Here is a 19404-nt window from a genome sequence, read left to right as displayed (position 1 = left end):
TTCGATGGCCCCCAATTTCCAAGGATGATGCTCGCAATGGGATTGTATGTTGGTGCTGGACTTGGGGACCATGGTGATCGGTGATTATGTTGCTTGACGATGGCCGTAGCAAACGTTTCTAGTTTTAACCCTAACCCTAACCCTAACCCTAACCCTAACCCTAACCCTAACCCTAACCCTAACCCTAATTTATAAGTACTTAACTCTTTTATTTACGACCTAGCGAATAAAAGAATTTTAAGATTTTAGTTAATTTAAAATTTTAGTTAATTCTTTTATTTACTATATAGTAAATAAAAGAATTTATAAATACTAAATTCTTTTATTTACGACCTCGTATATAAAAGAATTTATAAGTACTCGATTCTCTTATTTATTATATAGCGCACAAAAGAATTTATAAGTACTAAATTCTTTTATTTACGACCTAACGAATAAAAGAATTTTAAAATTTTAATTATTTTAAGATTTTAGTTATTTTAAGATTTTAATTAATTCTTTTGTTTATGACCTAGCGAACGAAAGAATTTTAAGATTTTAGTTATTTTAAAATTTTAATTATTTTAAGATTTTAATTAATTTAAAATTTTAATTAATTCTTTTGTTTATAACTTAGCGAATAAAAGAATTTTAAGATTTTAATTAATTCTTTCGTTTATTATATAGCGACTAAAAGAATTACTAAGATTTTAATTAATTCTTTTATTTACTATATAGCGAACAAAAGAATAATTAAGATTTTAATTAATTCTTTTATTTATTATATAGTAACTAAAAGAATTACTAAGAATTTAGTTAATTCTTTTAGTTATTACTTATTAAATAAAAGATCTTTTAGTTATTACTTATTAAAAAAAAGATTTTTATTTATATTGAATTTTTAAAAGAACTTTTTATTTCGTAATATTAGGCGGCCATGGTAGTAAAGTAATATTAAGTAGCTATAGTAGTAAAGTAATATTTAGTGGCCACGGTAGTAAAGTAATTTAGTAACTACGGTAGTAAAGTAATATTTATTAACTATAAGAATAAAGTAATTCTATATTTTATAACTAAAAAAAATAACTTATTTAAATATATTAAAAAGTAATAACTAGGTAGTTATAATATAATAATATTTTTATTAATTTCTTACTTTTTTAAAATATGCCTTATTTTTAACTAATAAGTATACGAAATTCTTAAAATTTCCTAAACCTAAGCCTATTTAGCTTACTTAATATAGCGGATTGTCTTAGTGTAACTTATTTAATATTACTATGCTAGGGGAATAATACGCACTTTAGGCAATTTGTCACCGGCTTCGATACGATTTAGCCCCATGTAGAATAAAGTCTGCTTTAGTCTATATGACCTTATGTAAGACGAGGCTTAAACTCGATTTATTAGATTTATAATAAAAGTTAAGAGTATTAGTATGAAAGGCTATAAAAGGGGGGGCCAAAAGAAGTGCTTCTAGCTCAAGTATTCCTTATTAAAGCTATTTAAACGTCATAAAATCGTTATTGAGTTTTTATTAATCTAAATATAAAGCTAGGTCGCTTAAAAGTCACCTTGTTTTAACAAGGAGCATCGTGAATACTAGCTTCTTACTATTCCTTATACTCTCAGCTAATATTAAATACCCGAGTCATCCTGCGTAGCATTATAGTTCTTATTAAACATTGTATAGTACACAGCCCAATTAGTGCAAGTTTTTGAAAACTCATCTACTCGACCGGAGTCCCCGAATTGGCGACTTAGCTTCTCTGGTTGCTCAATAAATTGCAAAGCAAGACCGCCACTTGCGTGCCAGGCAATCTGTTATTATTGGTTAAGCATCCCATGGCCAATCTGTAGTAAATGACTTACGTGACAGTGCATCAACCAGACACCGGGGTTATCGACTGAATCCTGGTACTTAGATACTATTATGCAAGTGAAGAATGAGTCCGGACTGCCTACTTTGGAAAGCAATGATCAGATACCCATTGACTGGAAGTAATGCCACGTCACGGCGGGGCGGGTCATCGCGGTTAATAGTGTAGTTCTTTGGGTCGAACTCGGTAGTTCCAGAATCGAGAATAACGAAATCGTGTCCGTGTATATGCATAGGATGTGCTACTGGTGCTTGTGTTTTGTAGATTTTGTGCGTTGCGTTGTCGACAGACTCTTGGAATTTGCCCTCGATAAGGAAATACACCCAGCTATTCTCCTTGTAAGACCGAAGATCCACAGGCTCGTAACCTTTGGGAAATTTGGGATTCTCCCAGCCTTGGTCAGATGCAATTTTGACTAGACTCAAACTGGGTTGCGACCAGTCTAGATAAAGCGAAGAGTCTTTAAGAACCCACTTGTGGAGCGTTGCATCGGGATCAAAGTCGTTAGGGAATCCGACCAGGTGCACCTTCAGCGAGTCCTTCTCGAAACCTTCATTGGCTGCGTTCTTGACCATCCGTGGGACTATCGGTTTCAGATCTTTGGGAGACTCATCGAGGCATCCATAACAAACGTGGCGGTCGTCTACTGGAGGTGTCCAAGGTAATCTTGTTGACGTAGGATCATAGCGGATAATGCCAAGATTCGATCGGGCACCTCCAATTTGACAATCACGAGCATGAATCCAGAAGTCCGTCCGGGTATTCTTGCTTGCATTGGCGTTGATGATGATGTCGTAACGCTGGCCAATGGCAATGTTGATGATGGATGCTGTGTATGGTTTGATTGGGACAAAGTCAGTACCTACAACCGTGAAATTGTGATGATCGATCCAGAAAGTCGTATGGGTCGAGGTGCCGGTGCTGACAAGGCTCATCTTGTAAGAACTCCCTCGCTTGAAGTTAAATGTGGTAATGTTGGATCCGCCAACGCACTTCAAGTCTGAATTACAGCCCGCACCAACTGGACAGCAGTAGTATCTTCCGTTACCGTTCATTAACATGCTATCGGGAGCAGGAGGTCGACCTAAATCACTTGATTAGATTTGACTTGTTTGTGGTGGTGCAGACTTACTCATGTACTCGAGTTGCACCTGAGAGAATGCAGTTTTGTGAAAATTGTCAGTTATTAGTACGGGACCAAGATCTTCATCGTAATTCATGCTCGTTGGCCCATTAATCTTCAATGCACCCACCAGTCCATCCGCATCTGGCCAGTCGTGTCAACATTACGTGCAGAGGGTGGTGATAAAGAGTTGGGGTGCCGAACATTGAAGACTAAAGTGACCTAAGAAGATCAGCGATTGTCATGCAATAGGCTATGTTGACTACCCACTATGATACCATGAAGTTCCGTATTGAGTGGCTCGCCAGGTGTATGTTTTCTCTTCCCCAGGCTTTGATTGTCAGCTTTTTGTCTGTGGGATATGGAGATGCAGGCTCACCGGGATTGGGCATTCTGTCACGCCCGACACTCCATCCATCCAATTCGAGTTACGCTGATGGATGCCATGCCAATGAACAGATGTCCCATTGTGATTCTTCAGCTTATTCTTGATTGTGATTTCTTTAAGATAAGTCAGATGAAGTCCCTAGATCTGAGTATTTATTCAAACTCAACAGAGCTTGGGCCAAGATGATGGGAGGCGGCGCCAGCAGACTTACTAAAGGTATCTCCCCAATTCCCCTCAAGCGTAGGACCAGGATAAGTTCCATTGAACAACATGCGTTGAACAAGGTACCCATCAGGGGCAATTTCATGGTTGTCGACCTCTAGGTAAAACTAGATCATTCATAATCAGTGACAAATGATCAATTTTGGCATCACTATGAGACATCACTGACCTCTCTCTCTATTCCACCAGGCACATGCTGTTCGTAGTCAGTGGTGATGTTGAATCTCTCAGACCAACATTCACGATTGTTAGCGGTGTTGCAAGACCCTGTAAAAGACATGCCACTGGGTTTCTCGGCAAATAGCTGTGTTGCCAGTCTACCCTGAGCGGAAAGTTCAGGGGTGAAGAAGAGGAACTCTGTGAGTCTTTTGAAAAACGTCATTATTAGAGGTGGATCTGTCGGCCAGACCAATTCAAGTACGTATAAGGATCTCACGAAGCATCAACATCTGAGGTGGAGGAAATGCTTCATTTAACGGCAAAAATGGAAGTCAAGTTCAACTGTCCTAAACCTGGGTTGCAAGTCATCAAGCGCCTTGAGACAGCCAGTATGTAAGTAGTAAGTATGCATGCTTGCGGTCACGCCATTCATGCAGCTATACTAACAGGTATGCTCGTCGATATCGATCTCTGTGTGGAGACGAATCGAGTGACTCTTCCTTGGTAGATCTCTGCCTAAGTAGATCATTGCTCAGCTGAAGGACTTACGCTATTAACCGTAGGGTTTGGCCAGTCTCGGTTATCGTAGAATTGACGACGGTAGCCACCGCATTCTGCCGCAGCAGGTTCGTCCTCACATTCATCAGAGTCAAAGACTGCTTTCAGAAATCGCCCGGGAAACACGAACCCCGTGGCGTGCTGGTGTACAGATACCCAAGATAACTATCAGGGAGTTAATTGGTGCCAACATCAGCCACATTCACGCTTGCTAAGCTTGTACGTTGCCATCGCACTCGGCTTAATGTGCCAATATCAGTTTCGAGCCGTTGACGGAATTTTAAAAGCCTTTCCCTCAAATTCTCATTTCCGGGTTCAGCTAATGTGACTTCCGTTGGGATGCATTTGCAATGGCCTTTAGGGAAGCTGAAGCGGGACGGTCCGAACCAGGATTGGCTAGTCAGGTTCCAAGACACCCTATGTTCAGCCGCACGGAGCATGGCTGGCTGATCACGCCAGCTTTGACATGAATCGTTCCGTTCAAGTACGTGGAATGAATAGGTAGACGGAATGCATTTGGACGTGGATTTCCAGGTGAGTGATTCCCGGCCAATTTTGATCATGACTCACAATACCAGGATCGATACCGCACTTTCACCGCAAGTGAGTCAAAGTTCGGGAACATCAGCGACTTCTTGAACGGTCTCAGGCAGAAGGGGGTTAAGTGCTGCACAAACATCACGCCTATCCTCAGTCTTCGAGAGTCAGACGCCGACCCATACATCAATCTACGTAACTTTTGGGATGAAGGAGATAAGCTGAATCCAGCCACCAAGTAAGTGGCACCCATACTGATAGTTTGACTAGGCTGACGGATTATTCGTAGTCTTTTGGTCAGCGACAAAAGGTATCGGAATGGTCTTCCCAATATCCAGCAGCGTGGATGGCGATATGATGGCGGTGGATTCGCAGTGCCGACACAGCTCGATCCAGCCAACCCCGGTATACAGAAGATCTACACAGACTCTGTGGATGCGCCCGAAAGTGGACTTCGTGACAACTACAACTTCAACGAGAATTACAACAGTGGGTATCCATTTCATGGAGGCGTTAGCTACGGCACACTTCCTGGAAACGATACCAATCTTGGGACCGTGAGTCAATCTCCACAGATTCTTGATTCAAAACTGATCATTGGAGGCCGGCTTTTATCCTGACTTGAACCGTGCGGTTGCACGCCAAAGATGGGGTGAGCAGTACCAGTACCTTTTCGACAACGGCCTGGAGTTCGTGTGGCAAGATATGACAACTCCTGCCGTTGCAGAGGTTTACGGCGACATGCTTGGGTCAGTAAACCGTGTGTTCTGGAGTCAACAGTCGCTAACAAACTTACAGCTTCCCATCCCGTCTTTTCATGTCCGATGACACACCCAACCAAGATCCGAAAGTCACACCATTGACTAAAACTGCTATTGAGCTTTGGGGTCTTTACTCGTACAACTTGCACAAAGAAACGTACAGAGGGCTAAATAAGCTCAAAGGAAGAGAAAACAAGCGCAACTTTATCATCGGCCGTGGTAGCCTTACTGGAATGCACAGATTTGCTGGCCTTTGGACTGGTGACAATGGCAGTTCTTGGGATTTCTGGAGAATTTCGGTTGCGCAGGTCATTGCTCTGGGGTACAGCGGTATGACAATCGCAGGAGTTGACATGGGAGGCTTCACCCCAGATCCAGACAAGGAGCTCAACTCTCCGCAGTGGTGTGACCCAGAGCTGCTGATTCGCTGGTACACTGGAGCATTCTTGCTGCCCTGGTATCGAAATCATTACATTCAGCATAACCCCGGCAAGAGTTTCCAGGTAGTTGCGGATACTACAAAGCTTTCCGTACTTTACTTACGTTGATCATCGTCCAGGAACCGTGGCAGTACACATACGCTTTTCAGAATTACCCAGGAGCTCTTCAGGGGTCCAGCCAAGATGTGTATAACCTCTACATGTCAGTCGAGCCGATCTGCCGCTACTACGTCCAACTCCGATAGCTCATGCAGGTACTTTATGATACGATGTTTGCAAACCTCGTTGACGGTTTGCCCATTGCCCGCGCCATGGTACGCCAGATAATCTTGTTCCGCACTTTGAATGAGGGTGTTCACTAAAACCATCAGCTTATTACTGATCCGGAAGATACAACGCTATTCAATGCAAATGACGATTTCATCGACAATCACTATCTTCTTGGTCACAACACTCTAGTTTGCCCTATCCTCAATCCAGGAGTAAACCACAGGCCAGTTTATCTGCCCGGTTCTGATAAGTGGTATCCATTGAACCTTCGCATCGACGTGCAGAATCAAGGAAATGACCCGCAGCGAATCAAGCATGCTGCTGATCTGGAGCAATCCGTATGTGGTGGTACCACGATCAGTTATGGGTGTTATATACCCAATGCCGGGTATCAACCCGAGCAAATACCCTTCGTTACACCAGTATATGTCCGAGCCGGCAAGTAACTAAAGCACCCATCAAACATGACTAAGTCTGACAATCACAGGGGCCATCATTCCGCAACTTTATCACCGCCAGTTTGTAAATGAAGGCAGTGTTAACACGCCTACAATTCACATCTATCCCAACGTACTCGGGCGAAAACCAACGGCAAGCGACCTTCTACAACCTAGGTAAAGAACCTAAACTGATAGGTGAGCCGTCTTATCATTACTCCATGTACTTGGATGACGGCGGCAGCCGGGACAGTGCGCCGGCCTGTCTACCTCAACACAGGTATCCTCATGCTGCCACCTCTACTACGTGTGAGGCCAAGAGCTACTTCCGCGAAGTCAAGATTCATCAGGTTTGTCCAGTCCATCTAACGTCAATATCGGCGTATATATCTAATACCTGGCTTAGGAGTATAACGGCGCATTGTGCATTATCAAGCTCTCTCATCCTTGGAACCAATTAAAACGCGTGTCCTCTTATTGGCGACACGTATCAACTCGCCATCTGGACTGAAAAGTGCACAGCACCAAGCGCTTCCGATGCCGTCAGTGTCTCGTTTCAGGACCAAGACGGAAATTCCATCACTAATCCAGGTTTGACGTTCGAGTATACCCCAAGCCGAGGTGTTTTGACGGTTTATGTGCCGGTAGCTCTGGTACCCAATCTTCAGAACCAGCTACCTGAGTTGGTTTCCCCTGAGGACCACTTCGTCTCTATCCGAGTTTCTGGGCTTTCTTGAGTTTGTGACTTGATGAAGTAGTCCAGAGACAAATTGGTATGGTTCCTGGGCTTGGTATTGCATTGCTACTGAATGTTTGTTTTTCTTGCGAGGGCGTAACTCATCGACATCTGAGAACTTGTGTGGTTATGAATCGGAGGACTCAGTATTACTGCAAAGAACATTCAGTGGATACTATTACTGTCTCGAGAGCTTCTACTCATATATCTAGTATAGATAAGGTAGGATATGACAGGGTTGAACAGCCTCAAGTAGATCTCAGCTTCAAAGTTGGGTACAAAACAGTGACAGTGCCTTTCTATCTATCCCGCAAGACTTGTCACGTACGAAGCGCTAATGTTGCAACTCTCCGTTGACTCAGTTAACGTTATGTATCTGAGTAAACCGTGATTTCCACCTTGATCGGTTGACCTATTAATAAGTTGATTTATTTAGGAACTCACATGACCACAACCCCTATGAAGTTACAAAATTATGCACAGAGCCTTAGCTGGGGAGATGACTTTCCCTTGATAGTGTCCCTTTCAGGCGAAGCCTTGATAAGTTAATATTAATCCGATTCAGTATATGTAGAGGGGTCCTTGACAAAGTCAATACAAAAGCCATGGAGTGCAGCTAGTCAATAGAACTTCTCCGTTGACGATGTTTATATCATATACCTAGGGTAGGTAAGTCAGGGTCTGAATCCTTTATCGAGTTTATAATGCAATACCATTCTGTAAATAAAGTCTCAAAACCAAGTACATACTGGCAGCTCTTGTAGGCATATGACTTGGTAGTAGAATAGACTAGTGTGGCAAACGCGTATACTGGCTTGCAACACCGGTGCTCCCCTTTCACTGATGTAAAGACCCACAAACGGGCTATGCCTCTCCAGACTCGAAATCACAATAAGACTCCTGACTTGGGTAGCCAAGTAGCTACAGTGGCAAACCTCAGCCTGTGGGTTCTATACTTGCGCTTTGTAGCCACAGAATTACCAGTTTCTTGGTGCTGTCATGTCCAAATCCTCGAACATGGGGAGCTGCCTCTGAATGCGCTCTTCGTCGGGGTGCGCTAGACAATCCCATGCTGCAGCTGCACCGAGGTAAGTTGAAAGCAATTGTTCCATAGAGGCTTGTCCATTTTGGCTCCCGGCTCTCGGTGCATCTTCATGAACTGGCAGCCCGGTCTCAGCAGCAGACTTGTTCAAGGGGGACCCTAGCATCTGTCTGATGCGCTTCATGTAGTCTGGTTCTTCCGGTCGTAGGCCTTGTTGACATGAAAGATAGCCATCACGATTCTTCCAGGCCTTCATCGTAAACTTGGCAAGAGCGATGTTGTACTCCTGGGAGGGGTCCAAAAACTCGGGATGAAACTCGTAAAGAGACGGCACTAGCTGCCAAGCCCGCTCGACTATAGACCCGGTCATTCGCTGGCTAAGCTGGCCAATCATGAAAATTACTACGTCATACTGAAATAGCAACTTGAGAAACCAGTGGAATTCGGGGTGTCTATTCGACCTATAGGCGTTAATGTTCTGCTCGGTGGTCATGACAGACCATTTGAATAGGTTATCTTTGGGTGTCATGATCTCCGATCCCCATTCTGGTTGTTCCTGGGGAGGGCGACTCGTTTCCTGAACTTTTTGAAGTATCAGAGACTTCAGAAGGCTGGCCAATTCGTGGACAGGACCAGCCGTAGGATCGGAGTTCTTATCGATCACAGCATTGAGCCGACTCTCGAGATTCTTGATAAAGGCGCTCATTTGTGCCGACTGAACTTTGCTTCTTCTTCCTGAGCTCAGGGTGCTCAATTCGTTGTAGAGCATTAACGATTCGATGTCTTGTTGCTGCTGAATGCAAAAGCCAACTTGATACACCAAGAGTGGAATTACCATGTCTGTCGGGCCTTCGCGATCCTGATATCGCTCCGTTGCACCCGCATGTAAGTCCGCGTCATTCAGGTTTTTGGGAAGTTTACAGTCGCTAGGTCGAGGAAGCAGTGATTGGCTCAGCCCTGATATCATGGAGAATTTGGAGTCCAACATGAAAATCTGCCACCAAATCCGCCGCCTCATCTCAGTTTCAAAAGGTGGAAGGCCGAGAAGCTCCCCATCTCTGTGGAGGCCCATTTTCTGGGCGATTCGTACACAGATACCGTTCAAAACCCAAGCTCCATGGATGTTGCACCTGCCCTGTATTGACATCTTGGACACAGTTAGCAAGACAGTCAGGAACAAGCAAGAAGAAGTAGCCATACAATGTGCAAAACTAATGCCTGGAATGTTGTCAGATCGTGAGATTTAAGAAACTGCGCCTGGAGCAGACTTGCTCGTACTCCGGATGAAAACCGCCAAAAGGCAGCTTTGCATGTGGAGCCTAGCATTGCGAGGCACTCATCATCAGTCATGGAGACGATGGACATGCTGTATACGGCGAAGAGAAGAGCGTCAATGTTGTGTGGCAAGGTCCCTGGACCAGCGGCAGCTTCTGCCACGGACTGCTGCAAGGTGGGAGGGTGTATGATTTTCGTAAGAGAATTTACTCTCTCGAGAAATATTTGCCATAAGCCGAAAATCTGACCGGCGTTGGGGTAAAGATCATGAGGTTTCTCAGACGGCAAGTTGCCGCCGACAAGAAGATATTCGCTGTAATCGGGCATTGAAGCTCCGGGGTCCCAGTCGGACGGTTCAGCCTCAGCGATATGCTCTTCGCGTTCCACAAGTTTTCGCATCCCACGTAGCTAAAGGTGTTGCTTTCTTAGCAAGAAGCGCAGCCAGGCGAAGGATATTCCAAAGGTCGTACCTCTTCATAAACGGTGGCCCATAGGAAGTTGTCCATGAAACGCACAGTACCACCTTCCGTCACAAGCTTGCCAGCGGGTTTCCAGTTGACCTCGTGGTTCTCATACTGGGGAATGCTGGAAGACTGTGGCGGAGCGACTGTGCCGTTATCTTCCAGGGGCTCATTGCTTGCAGCTGCATATCGGGCCAAAAGCTCCTCACAACGAGCAAGCCTTGCTTGCAGCTCCGCATTAGGACGTCTACGCTTTCGCACTGGTGCCGGAATGCTAGGACTACATGTTGTATTAGACTAGGTAGGAGAATATAGAGGTCAGCAAGAGTTCAAGAGCAAGCAAGGAAGCAATAACAACAAAAGAGATGTGTGGTCCGATAGATATGCGGAAGCTCTAGCTCCTCAGTCTCGGAGACAGAGATCCATAGCATTACAATATGTTGCTGACACTTCCCAAGACAGACCTTGACACAATTCGCGCACGGGTATAGTCGGTCACATTTGACCTTTCGACGTTGGCATAGCATGCATGCTAGAGGCCGAGGCTGCTTTGTAGAAGAGGTATTCGGAGGAGGAGCCGACATCTCGCGAAATGAGTGAGCTGACGACATACGCGAAATGTGCACCAGGAGTCTCGCTCAATCTTTTCTGCCGATAGCGGGAACGGGTATGTACAGGGGGGGCGATTGGGGGCCGACTAGGAATTGAAAGACATGCGAGATGTCCCGTTATGAGCGCTTTTTTGGGTACGTTTTTCAGAAGCCGATGCGCTCATCCATCACACTGCAGTACAACTGACGGTGGCATCAACATGAGTGGGAAGTTGCGCAGACTCTCGTTGTGGGACGCCAGTCGGAAAGGGTGACGAAGTTTAAATCGAGGCCAATGCCTAGGAACGGAACCGAGCGGCTTGCTCGGCTGTAGCGCCCCTGCAGCTGTGGTTAACACGTATTTGTCAGGCGTCGAAGCCCTCTAGCTAAGCTGCCACCAAGTACTACGTAACGCTACCAAATTGTGCCTAGGCCGAACATTGGTCAAGGGATCCATCCAGAAGGAGGAGCACGTCCCCGTTAGGCGAGATATTCCTAAAGAGACTCTTTTCGTAACCCATCAAGTGAATCAAGCCACCCAGCGTGCAATCCACCCAGGCCTCTGTGAAAAGTTTTGCGCTGTATCTCGTGCAGCAAGAGAAAGCTAGCGACTTCAATGGCACTGTTCCGCGGTGTGCGCTAACAATTCTATGAATCAAAGCGTGCTGCTAGACATCGCTCCTCCTAGTGACACAGTGAATTCAATTTCAGACACGTCTGGTGCAATGAGGTGAAGGTATCTCGATATCATGCATCTCAACTCGAGCTTGGAGGTAGCTTGCGAAACATATGGTGTCCTCAGATTGTGGTGCGTTAAGTTAGGATGTGCAGGCTAGCTTAAGGTAGCGTACGGATATTCTACATTTACCTGTATGTGACTCCTGTTGGCCGTTGATACCAATTAGAGTGTCCGTATCCATCCCATACTATTGTAGAGGTGTGGAGCGAGGCAAAATCAGCCACTGGAAGAAGCCGAGCCAGTAGGAGTAAGTTCTTCGGGGTCATAGTCCGTATGTGCAAGTGTTCAATCGGGCCAACTAGATTTATAACTGTCTTGCCTTCTTCTTGAGACGGCAGTCAGGCTGTCAAGAGTCACGTTGAATCAGAGCGCTCCAGAACGATAGAAAAGAATAACCTTTGAACAATAATCTTTGAATCTTCTTTTGGCCCCAGCCTTTGTACCAAGATTTCCAACGCCCCACGAAATCTCAAGTAAAATTCGGAAGAGCTTTCCAATGATAATTTTATTAGATATAAGGTCCAAGATCAATGTGTCCGTCGCCGTCGAGGAGCTGGAACAAGTTCAGATCCCCAAACCCATGGTCCATCTCGTTTCTTCCATCAAGCATAGATAAATCCGGCGTTCTGGGTAAGGAGGATGAAAGGCTCAAGAGGGACGCGTCTACGTCCACAAAAGATGGCGAACCAAGTCCAAAAAAGCCAGAGGCGGAGTTATTTGTCTTCGACAGGAGGCTTCCATCCGTGCTTGTATTCGGACTGGCCTCAGTAGCTGAAGCTTGGATGTTGTGGATGCTTTCAGTGCTTTCTCGCGGGACAAGCCCGAAAAGCTGTGACGAGCTTTCAGTACGCTGCATACGCTCTCTGAGTTCCTTCTTTTCCAAATACTCAAGAGCAGCGTTGAGTAATGACTTTGCAATGAGCGAGTATTGTGAGGCGTGGGCATCGATTTTCGCAAAATGTTCTAGTACCAATATAGAATTTCGCGTGTACTTTTCCAAAATGCGGCCAAAGGATCCGAGGAGGCCCACGCCCAAGATAAGAGATGAAGCAAATAACCAAGAGCTACAGAAATGAATAAGCCAGGTTCGAAATCACTGCATCGATATGATCACTCACACGACTAAAGGCATGTGCCCTATTAGAACCCCTTTCTCGACTAGGCCGACTAAAATGTCGACCATGAAGCTTGCGGCATCGATACACGCATCAGCAAGTTTCGACTTGCCAGAAGTCAGACCTGAAGTTGTCGTTGGTGTCTCGGCAACCCCGTCGGCTAGTCGCTTGTACAATTCATACATTAGGAAAGGTCGTGAGACTAAGATTACCGCTGTATAACATCAGTATCATCTCTTTGGATCGTAGTGCTGGACGGAAAGTCGCCAGGGAAACTGACCGTAGTAGTAGGAACAAAGGACTTGGCATGCTCCTGTCACCCTTTTTCCTTCATGGTCAGATCGAGTGTCGGAAACAGTGTCCTTTAGCCTCTGTAACCACCGAATTGACCAGTCTCGTAGCTGTCGTGAGATACCCTCGGTCAATTGATATGAAACCTTCCTTCTCGAGTAGACCTCTACGACGATGCCTTCAGTGATCAAGAATATTTGCGCTGAGGCATTGAGTAGATCGAAGATTTCTTGTCCCTTATCGTCCAACTCCCTGTAGGGTACAGTGCAATCCACGTCAGATGTTGCAGGTGGCCGGCCCATTGATGTACTTAAGAAGAGATCCAAGACACGCAGGCTCTTCCACAGGCGATCCCTACCAAGTATGAGCATTAGCAGTTTGTGTTAGTGACAGGGTAACGAAGGGGGTTTCTACCGCTGTCTATGAACATCCGCACCAAATCGAGAGTTGATCTCGGTGCGGTGGATCCCAATCGAGTAAGCTGCTCTCACTGCGATGCCTGCAAGTTTGCCTTGTGATGAGTATGAACCACTCTAAGTACTGTTATGACTGATAGTTCTCCTGGTGACATACCGAAGAATAGGAATGCCCCATTCATCTGGCATGAACCAAGCATATAGACAGTAACTAGAATGAACGTCTGAATGGTTGGGACATTGATGTTCCCGCTGAGATTTGCAAGGGCGATGTTGCGCGCATATTCAAAGTAGGAAGATGCAAGGTCTTCCTCGGAAGACTGGTAGCCTATGGCAAGAACGAGATAATGAGTGGCGGATACTGCGTCTTGTAGTCTATGGTTCTGACGAGCCCAAGACTTGATTTCGCTGACGAGCTGCGCATGTCCAAACAGATCAACTAGACCACTGGTCTGTGAGATTACGTAGGATTGGTTATCAAAGTTGAGCACACCGTAGCCAAACAAGGAGGAGGTCTCACCACTTCATGGTACCTTAGAACGGCACCCGATATTGTCGTAAGTTGGAGAATGGGCTCGCCATTTCCGGAATGATGAACCGGCGGTCGAAAAGGTGGATTTTCAGTCTGGTGCGCAAAGACTTGCGGATCAACGCGTGTGTTCACCAATTGCCGGACAGTTTGGAAGAATGACAACGGCGCACAATCTCCAATGAAGACTTGATGACATAATTACAACACATCAGTTGGGGAATTAGGTATGTATCTGTTTGGGATGGACGCACTTATTTTCCCCTGGGCGTCGCACAAAAGACGTGCTTCTCGGGGGACTTCTGTCTCTTCTTCGGCGAGGGCCTCGTGTGACGTGACTGATTGCCGGGTCTCGGACTGAACATCTGGGCCATTGTGCACAGATGGAGACGGCGTTCTCAGAAGGGGCGCCGGAGCCCTTCGCCTCTGTTGCGGAGAATATCGACACGTGGAAGGACGTTGCCGTCTCAAGCAGTAGCTGCATGGCAACTTGCCATCGCATTTGACTGTTACACGGAATGGTTAAAACAGAATTCAGATAATAATTCACGAAACACAGCATGCAAGTGCGCGCTGAGACTGTTTGTGGGCCAGGAGCGCGCACATTCAGCTGACTACCTGTAGTAGACACAACAATGCCCAAATTCAATAGCAAACTGGCTCGTGAGAGACATTCGGAGACGAAATGGGAATTGTACCTTTGCGAGCCTTGCAGCTGTCGCAAGCGTTGGCGACTCTTGTGCGGACATACGCGTGTGGCGATGATTCTTGCCCCGAAACATCTTCCATAGTGTTACAGCCGTAATTACTTCGCTGTTGTGCAGGCAGACATGCGGAAGAGCGAAGATCGGGACGCGGAGGGAAGAAACCAGTCAGTGCCGACGTGGAAGGTTTCCGAGGGCGGAACTTGCTCGACGCTAGCCGTGGTTGGGTAAACATCTGTCATTGCCAGGGCACATGATACAGTACTTCCGATCATATACACGTTGACGGATGCACGGTGTAGACACGATTTGTTGGAGCCGCTCCTAGCCACCACAGAGCCACTTCTAACATCCAGGAGGAGCCTTAGTGTACTTACTTGACCTGGTGCCTCGTCATCACACTTCCGATCCTAGGAGGACATCGTACACAGAAAGTTGAAAACTACCCTAATCACCACTCTGCAGTGAATCAGGCGTGACTTGTAATACGATGACGTACATGCCTGCCTGGAGAGTGTTTTTCACTTCACTGCTTGGCTCCGAATTAGTCGAAAACCTCGCTTTTCGGAATATTCTGTTAGACTGGCAGTATTCCCCCTCCTCCGTACAGTCATAATTAGTAATTCCTGGTGAAACATCCTTTAACTAACCATTCTCTCTACTTTCCCCTACGATGGTTCACTGCGATTACTCCGCCTATAGTGTGGAGTTTTGGGAAGTCCAAGGCATGAGGGATATCAAACTGCGGCAAGCGGCAGCTTGGTATGATGGCCAAATGAAAGTTCTGGTCGAGGCTGGGCATTTTCTACCCCCATCTTACCATTATCAGATAAAAGCAAAATGCAAGCCTGGATTGAATATTCCAATCGCAGAAGCGCGTTTAGGGAACAGTAGACTTCCACCGACATTTTCGGAAGTAACAGAAGTAAATGCATGTCAGCATCAGGAAATTCGTCGCCGCTGCGATGGCTAGTGTTTTTTATTCGCTCAGCTGCGATGCGATCCGAGATCCGAAGTCACTCTTCCGCTCCCGTCACCTGAGAAGGGACCACAGCGGTCATACAGATGGAACTTTCCCAATTTGTGGACCCGGCTTCATGTGAATGGAGCATTGAGGTTACATGCGGAAGTTTGACTCTTCAGTCCCCTTGCATTAGTCTAGCACTGAATTATGTAATTTCGCTCCTTTTCGATGGCTATACTGTTATGGATATCATAGATCGACGCATCAAATGTTCATCTCCGCTCTGCTCTCTCTAACTGTCCCGCCTGCAGAGTCTCGTCTCTTGTTTGCTTCAGGAATGGCATCAATGCTGTTCCGCCTGTTCCCGTGAGCTGCTCGTCCTTCACTGAAGATGCGCTTGCCAAGTCTACTTTCACGCCACTGTGCATCTTCTTCGAAGGAAGCACGATATAGCGGGTAACAATTTGCAAATGCTTGTTCCGAAACTCTGTCATCGTTCGAATTGCTGCTTGGTATGCATTGCAGAAGTCTTGCTGCTCGACAGTCGAAACCGGTAGTTTTGCAAGCTCTCGGATGCTGCCCATGCGGGCAACGTGTTCGAGGAAACGTTTGTGTGGCCCTGGCATGTAAGTGCGGACTTCCTCGTGAAAAGCGGGCATTCGTGTTTGGCTGGTGTTGGTCCTGCTTGCATGTGGGTTGCTGTTGCCCTCTGATGTGTGCTCAACCCCCAGAACAATATCGAGAAATTGGATCAGAGAGCTTTGTCCGTTGCTTCCCCCACGAAGTTGTTGCCAACTACCCTGACCGTTGCCTTCGTCGTAAAAGACACCTTTGGGTAGGCCTGCTGCTGCCATGTTTTTACTTCCGGCCAGAAATGGACGAATCTCGTAGAAGAATACCATCGGGTCGCATTTCTCATACATCCGTTCCAGTAAAGCCCCGATCTGTCGAATATTGCCAGACAGTGCTTCTAGTGCCCGCGTGATTGTGTCGTAGTGCCTTGTCTTAATGGACTCCAAAGCATTTAGCATGTCGGTCATAATTCGAGCGCCTTGGGCCTCCATGGCCACTGAGACTAAGTAAAACCAAACTTCGTCTTTTGTGCCAGTAAAAGTGTGTAGAGACTCAAGAGAATCCAGATCAGTGAAATCGTTCGTGGTCGATAAGAAGTTCCACAAGTTCAAGCCTGCGTAGGTCGCGACAGGCGGAACTTCGAGATGCTCGGAGACGCGTAAGAGAGGGACAGCTATTGCTGGAGGCAGGACCTTGAACTGATGTTAGAAAGCCCTTGGAAAGTCAGACGGAGTACCAACCTGTTCTGCCTGTTCTCCGCCCCAGATGTAGGCATGCGCCAGAAAGATCAAAATCACATAAGCTCTTCTCCACTCAGATTGACTGCGTAGCTTGTTCGTCGATAAGAGAGGAAGACCTTTGACATCTCGTCGCAGCTTGCCTGCTTTGAGAAGCTCCGGGAGATGATGGATAATTGTTTCCCATGGTGAGTAGTAAGGATCCGGAAGAACCTTGACAGGTGCGTCGGCCGGCAGGAAACCGTTCTGTGTGATGGCGTACTTCTTCATCAAAGCAAGGACATCTGTCTGTGCCTGTTCTGCGAACATAGGAAGCGCGTGAGGAGACATATTAACGGAGTTTAGACGTCAATAACACAACGAAATAGCCGTACTATGATGAAGTCGATACGTGGAGAGAAAGGGGTAAGAAGAGATTGATTGAGTTATAATGTGCATGGAACAGAAAACAGTTCGATGCGAGTCAGGGTGTGGTAAGATGAAGAAGTAGCTCTTCAACTGCATGTCTCAAGTCCCCTGTCTCCGTGTTGCTTGCCAACCTGTATCCGTACTTACTCGGTATTCCGTACGCATCTTGCACTAATACGCTTGTCATCCGATGGTATAAGTGGACCAAGCCGAAACCCGTCGCTTATATGCGGAAGCGCTAGGGCTGAGACGGAAGCGGATACCGGATGTTGGTGGGGCCGCTCGCGAAGTTTTCGGAATGACGATGCGCCATCTCGAGTAAGATGAGGAGGGGACAGGTACAAAGACGAACAAGACGCCCTCCTTCTGCCTCGAATGGTGCCATATCTGAGAGAATCCGGATCATTCAGAAAAGTTGACATAATTTGTCGTACGATCTAAGATGGATTTCAACGCATTTGCCGAGCAGATTCGTTCTGGGAGCCAGGCCAAGTTTCCTGCCAATGCAAACACCATCTCGTTTGCGCAGCAGCTCGACACGCAAGACAAACTCGCGTATTTGCGCAATGAGTTCATCATTCCGACGAAAGGCTCTCTCAAAAAAAAGTCTTTGACCGGAACTCTCCCTAGTAGGTCCTGCCAAAAGTTAGTGACACAAAACCTGTGGCACAGCAATCATCCCAGATCCAATACTAATTACCCCAAAAGACAATCAACTTCTCAACGGCAATGCAAATGTGGTCAATGGCACCAATGGAAGTCATTCGTCGTCCGAAGATGATGCGACTCCATCAGTCTACTTTTGTGGTAACTCACTGGGAGTTCCACCCAAAGCAGTCAAGGACTACATTCACGCTCAGTTGGAGACCTGGGCATCGATTGGGGTGAATGGCCACTTCCAGGGCCTCGAAAACTCACCCCTTGTTTGCTGGCAAGACATGGCTGAGGACGTGGCGAAGAAAAGCGCAGCCATTGTCGGCGCCCTCCCCGAAGAGGTTGTTATGATGAATACCTTGACCGCAAACCTGCACTTTTTGATGGCCAGCTTCTACCGACCGACAGAGAAGAAGCATAAAATTATCCTTGAATGGCGGCCATTTCCGAGTGATCACGTGAGTCGACTGTCATCACATACAATTCGTATACCGAGCTGACAAAGACAGTATGTGATCGAATCGCAGATTCAGTGGCATGGATTGGATCCGTCCAAGTCGATGGTCCAGATCCAGCCCGATGAGAACTTTTACATCTCAACTGATCTCATTCTGAAGACCATTGATGAACACGCGGAGGAGACTGCCCTCATTTTACTTCCCGGTATACAATACTACAGTGGCCAACTTTTCGACATGCCTCGCATTACCGAATACGCGCAGTCTAAGGGCATTATTGTCGGTTGGGACTTGGCTCATGCTGCTGGAAACGTCGAGTTACGGCTTCACGACTGGAATGTTGACTTCGCGGCCTGGTGTACATACAAGTACCAGAATGCTGGACCAGGGTCAATGGCCGGCGCATTTGTCCACGAAAGACACGGAAAGGTCGACACCAGCGAGGGGAAGCCCAAGTTTCGCCACAGACTAACGGGCTGGTACGGCGGTGACAAGTCGGTCCGCTTCAATATGGACAACAACTTCCTCCCTACCGTTGGCGCTGGTGGTTTCCAAGTTTCAAATCCATCAGCCATCGATCTCGCCTCGCTATCGGGTGCCCTCTCGGTATTCAGCAAGACCTCCATGGCTGAATTGCGAACAAAGTCTTTGGTGCTTACTGCGTACGCGGAGCATCTTCTTGATGGCATCTTGGCAGACGATACCGACGAACCTTCATTCAGGGTTCTTACGCCTAGGAATGCCCACGAGAGAGGTGCTCAGCTGAGTGTCCTGCTCAAGGACGGCCTACTCGAACATGTCGTGGAAGCTTTTGTTGAGGAAGGAATCGTTTGTGATAAACGCAAGCCAGGAGTTATCCGTGTCGCGCCGGTGCCCCTGTATTGCACATTCCAGGATGTATGGAAGTTCATGGACACTCTGAGGAAAGCTATCGCTTAAAAGTCTTCATGAAAAGTTG

At 46.6% G+C, this 19404-nt stretch overlaps 6 protein-coding genes across 6 annotated transcripts; 2 read left to right on the top strand and 4 right to left on the bottom strand.

The window, feature by feature from the left end:
• Window positions 1–1900: 1900 nt before the first annotated feature.
• Window positions 1901–3974, bottom strand: CTAM01_14471 (uncharacterized protein; the record flags this gene model as incomplete). Its single annotated transcript, XM_060530471.1, has 5 exons — window positions 1901–2943; window positions 2992–3010; window positions 3113–3126; window positions 3582–3699; window positions 3762–3974. 5 exons carry the CDS (start codon window positions 3972–3974, stop codon window positions 1901–1903), a joined length of 1407 nt encoding a protein of 468 aa, XP_060374978.1.
• Window positions 3975–4819: 845 nt separating this feature from the next.
• CTAM01_14470 (uncharacterized protein) lies at window positions 4820–6292 on the top strand (the record flags this gene model as incomplete). Its single annotated transcript, XM_060530470.1, has 6 exons — window positions 4820–4843; window positions 4888–5084; window positions 5136–5403; window positions 5450–5595; window positions 5645–6110; window positions 6167–6292. The coding sequence occupies 6 exons, from the start codon at window positions 4820–4822 to the stop codon at window positions 6290–6292; spliced, it is 1227 nt and encodes a 408-aa protein (XP_060374977.1).
• Window positions 6293–8467: 2175 nt separating this feature from the next.
• CTAM01_14469 (C6 zinc finger protein) lies at window positions 8468–10879 on the bottom strand (the record flags this gene model as incomplete). The annotated part of the gene is made up of 4 exons (XM_060530469.1): window positions 8468–9679; window positions 9733–10215; window positions 10278–10565; window positions 10733–10879. 4 exons carry the CDS (start codon window positions 10877–10879, stop codon window positions 8468–8470), a joined length of 2130 nt encoding a protein of 709 aa, XP_060374976.1.
• A 1226-nt stretch (window positions 10880–12105) lies between these two features.
• CTAM01_14468 (fungal specific transcription factor domain-containing protein) lies at window positions 12106–14450 on the bottom strand (the record flags this gene model as incomplete). Its single annotated transcript, XM_060530468.1, has 6 exons — window positions 12106–12661; window positions 12716–12926; window positions 13128–13255; window positions 13335–13357; window positions 13632–13871; window positions 14307–14450. The coding sequence occupies 6 exons, from the start codon at window positions 14448–14450 to the stop codon at window positions 12106–12108; spliced, it is 1302 nt and encodes a 433-aa protein (XP_060374975.1).
• A 1438-nt stretch (window positions 14451–15888) lies between these two features.
• Window positions 15889–17256, bottom strand: CTAM01_14467 (indoleamine 2,3-dioxygenase; the record flags this gene model as incomplete). The annotated part of the gene is made up of 2 exons (XM_060530467.1): window positions 15889–16881; window positions 16930–17256. 2 exons carry the CDS (start codon window positions 17254–17256, stop codon window positions 15889–15891), a joined length of 1320 nt encoding a protein of 439 aa, XP_060374974.1.
• A 520-nt stretch (window positions 17257–17776) lies between these two features.
• On the top strand, window positions 17777–19385 carry CTAM01_14466 (kynureninase 2; the record flags this gene model as incomplete). The annotated part of the gene is made up of 3 exons (XM_060530466.1): window positions 17777–17963; window positions 18043–18446; window positions 18498–19385. The coding sequence occupies 3 exons, from the start codon at window positions 17777–17779 to the stop codon at window positions 19383–19385; spliced, it is 1479 nt and encodes a 492-aa protein (XP_060374973.1).
• Window positions 19386–19404: the final 19 nt, after the last annotated feature.

Source organism: Colletotrichum tamarilloi (genome assembly GCF_030869305.1).
Source record: "Colletotrichum tamarilloi strain Tom-12 chromosome Unknown Scaffold_123.1, whole genome shotgun sequence".
In the NCBI taxonomy this organism is placed as follows: Eukaryota; Fungi; Ascomycota; class Sordariomycetes; order Glomerellales; family Glomerellaceae; genus Colletotrichum; species Colletotrichum tamarilloi.
The sequence above is the reverse complement of the archived record's forward strand: the minus strand, read 5'-3'. Positions and strand labels throughout refer to the sequence as shown.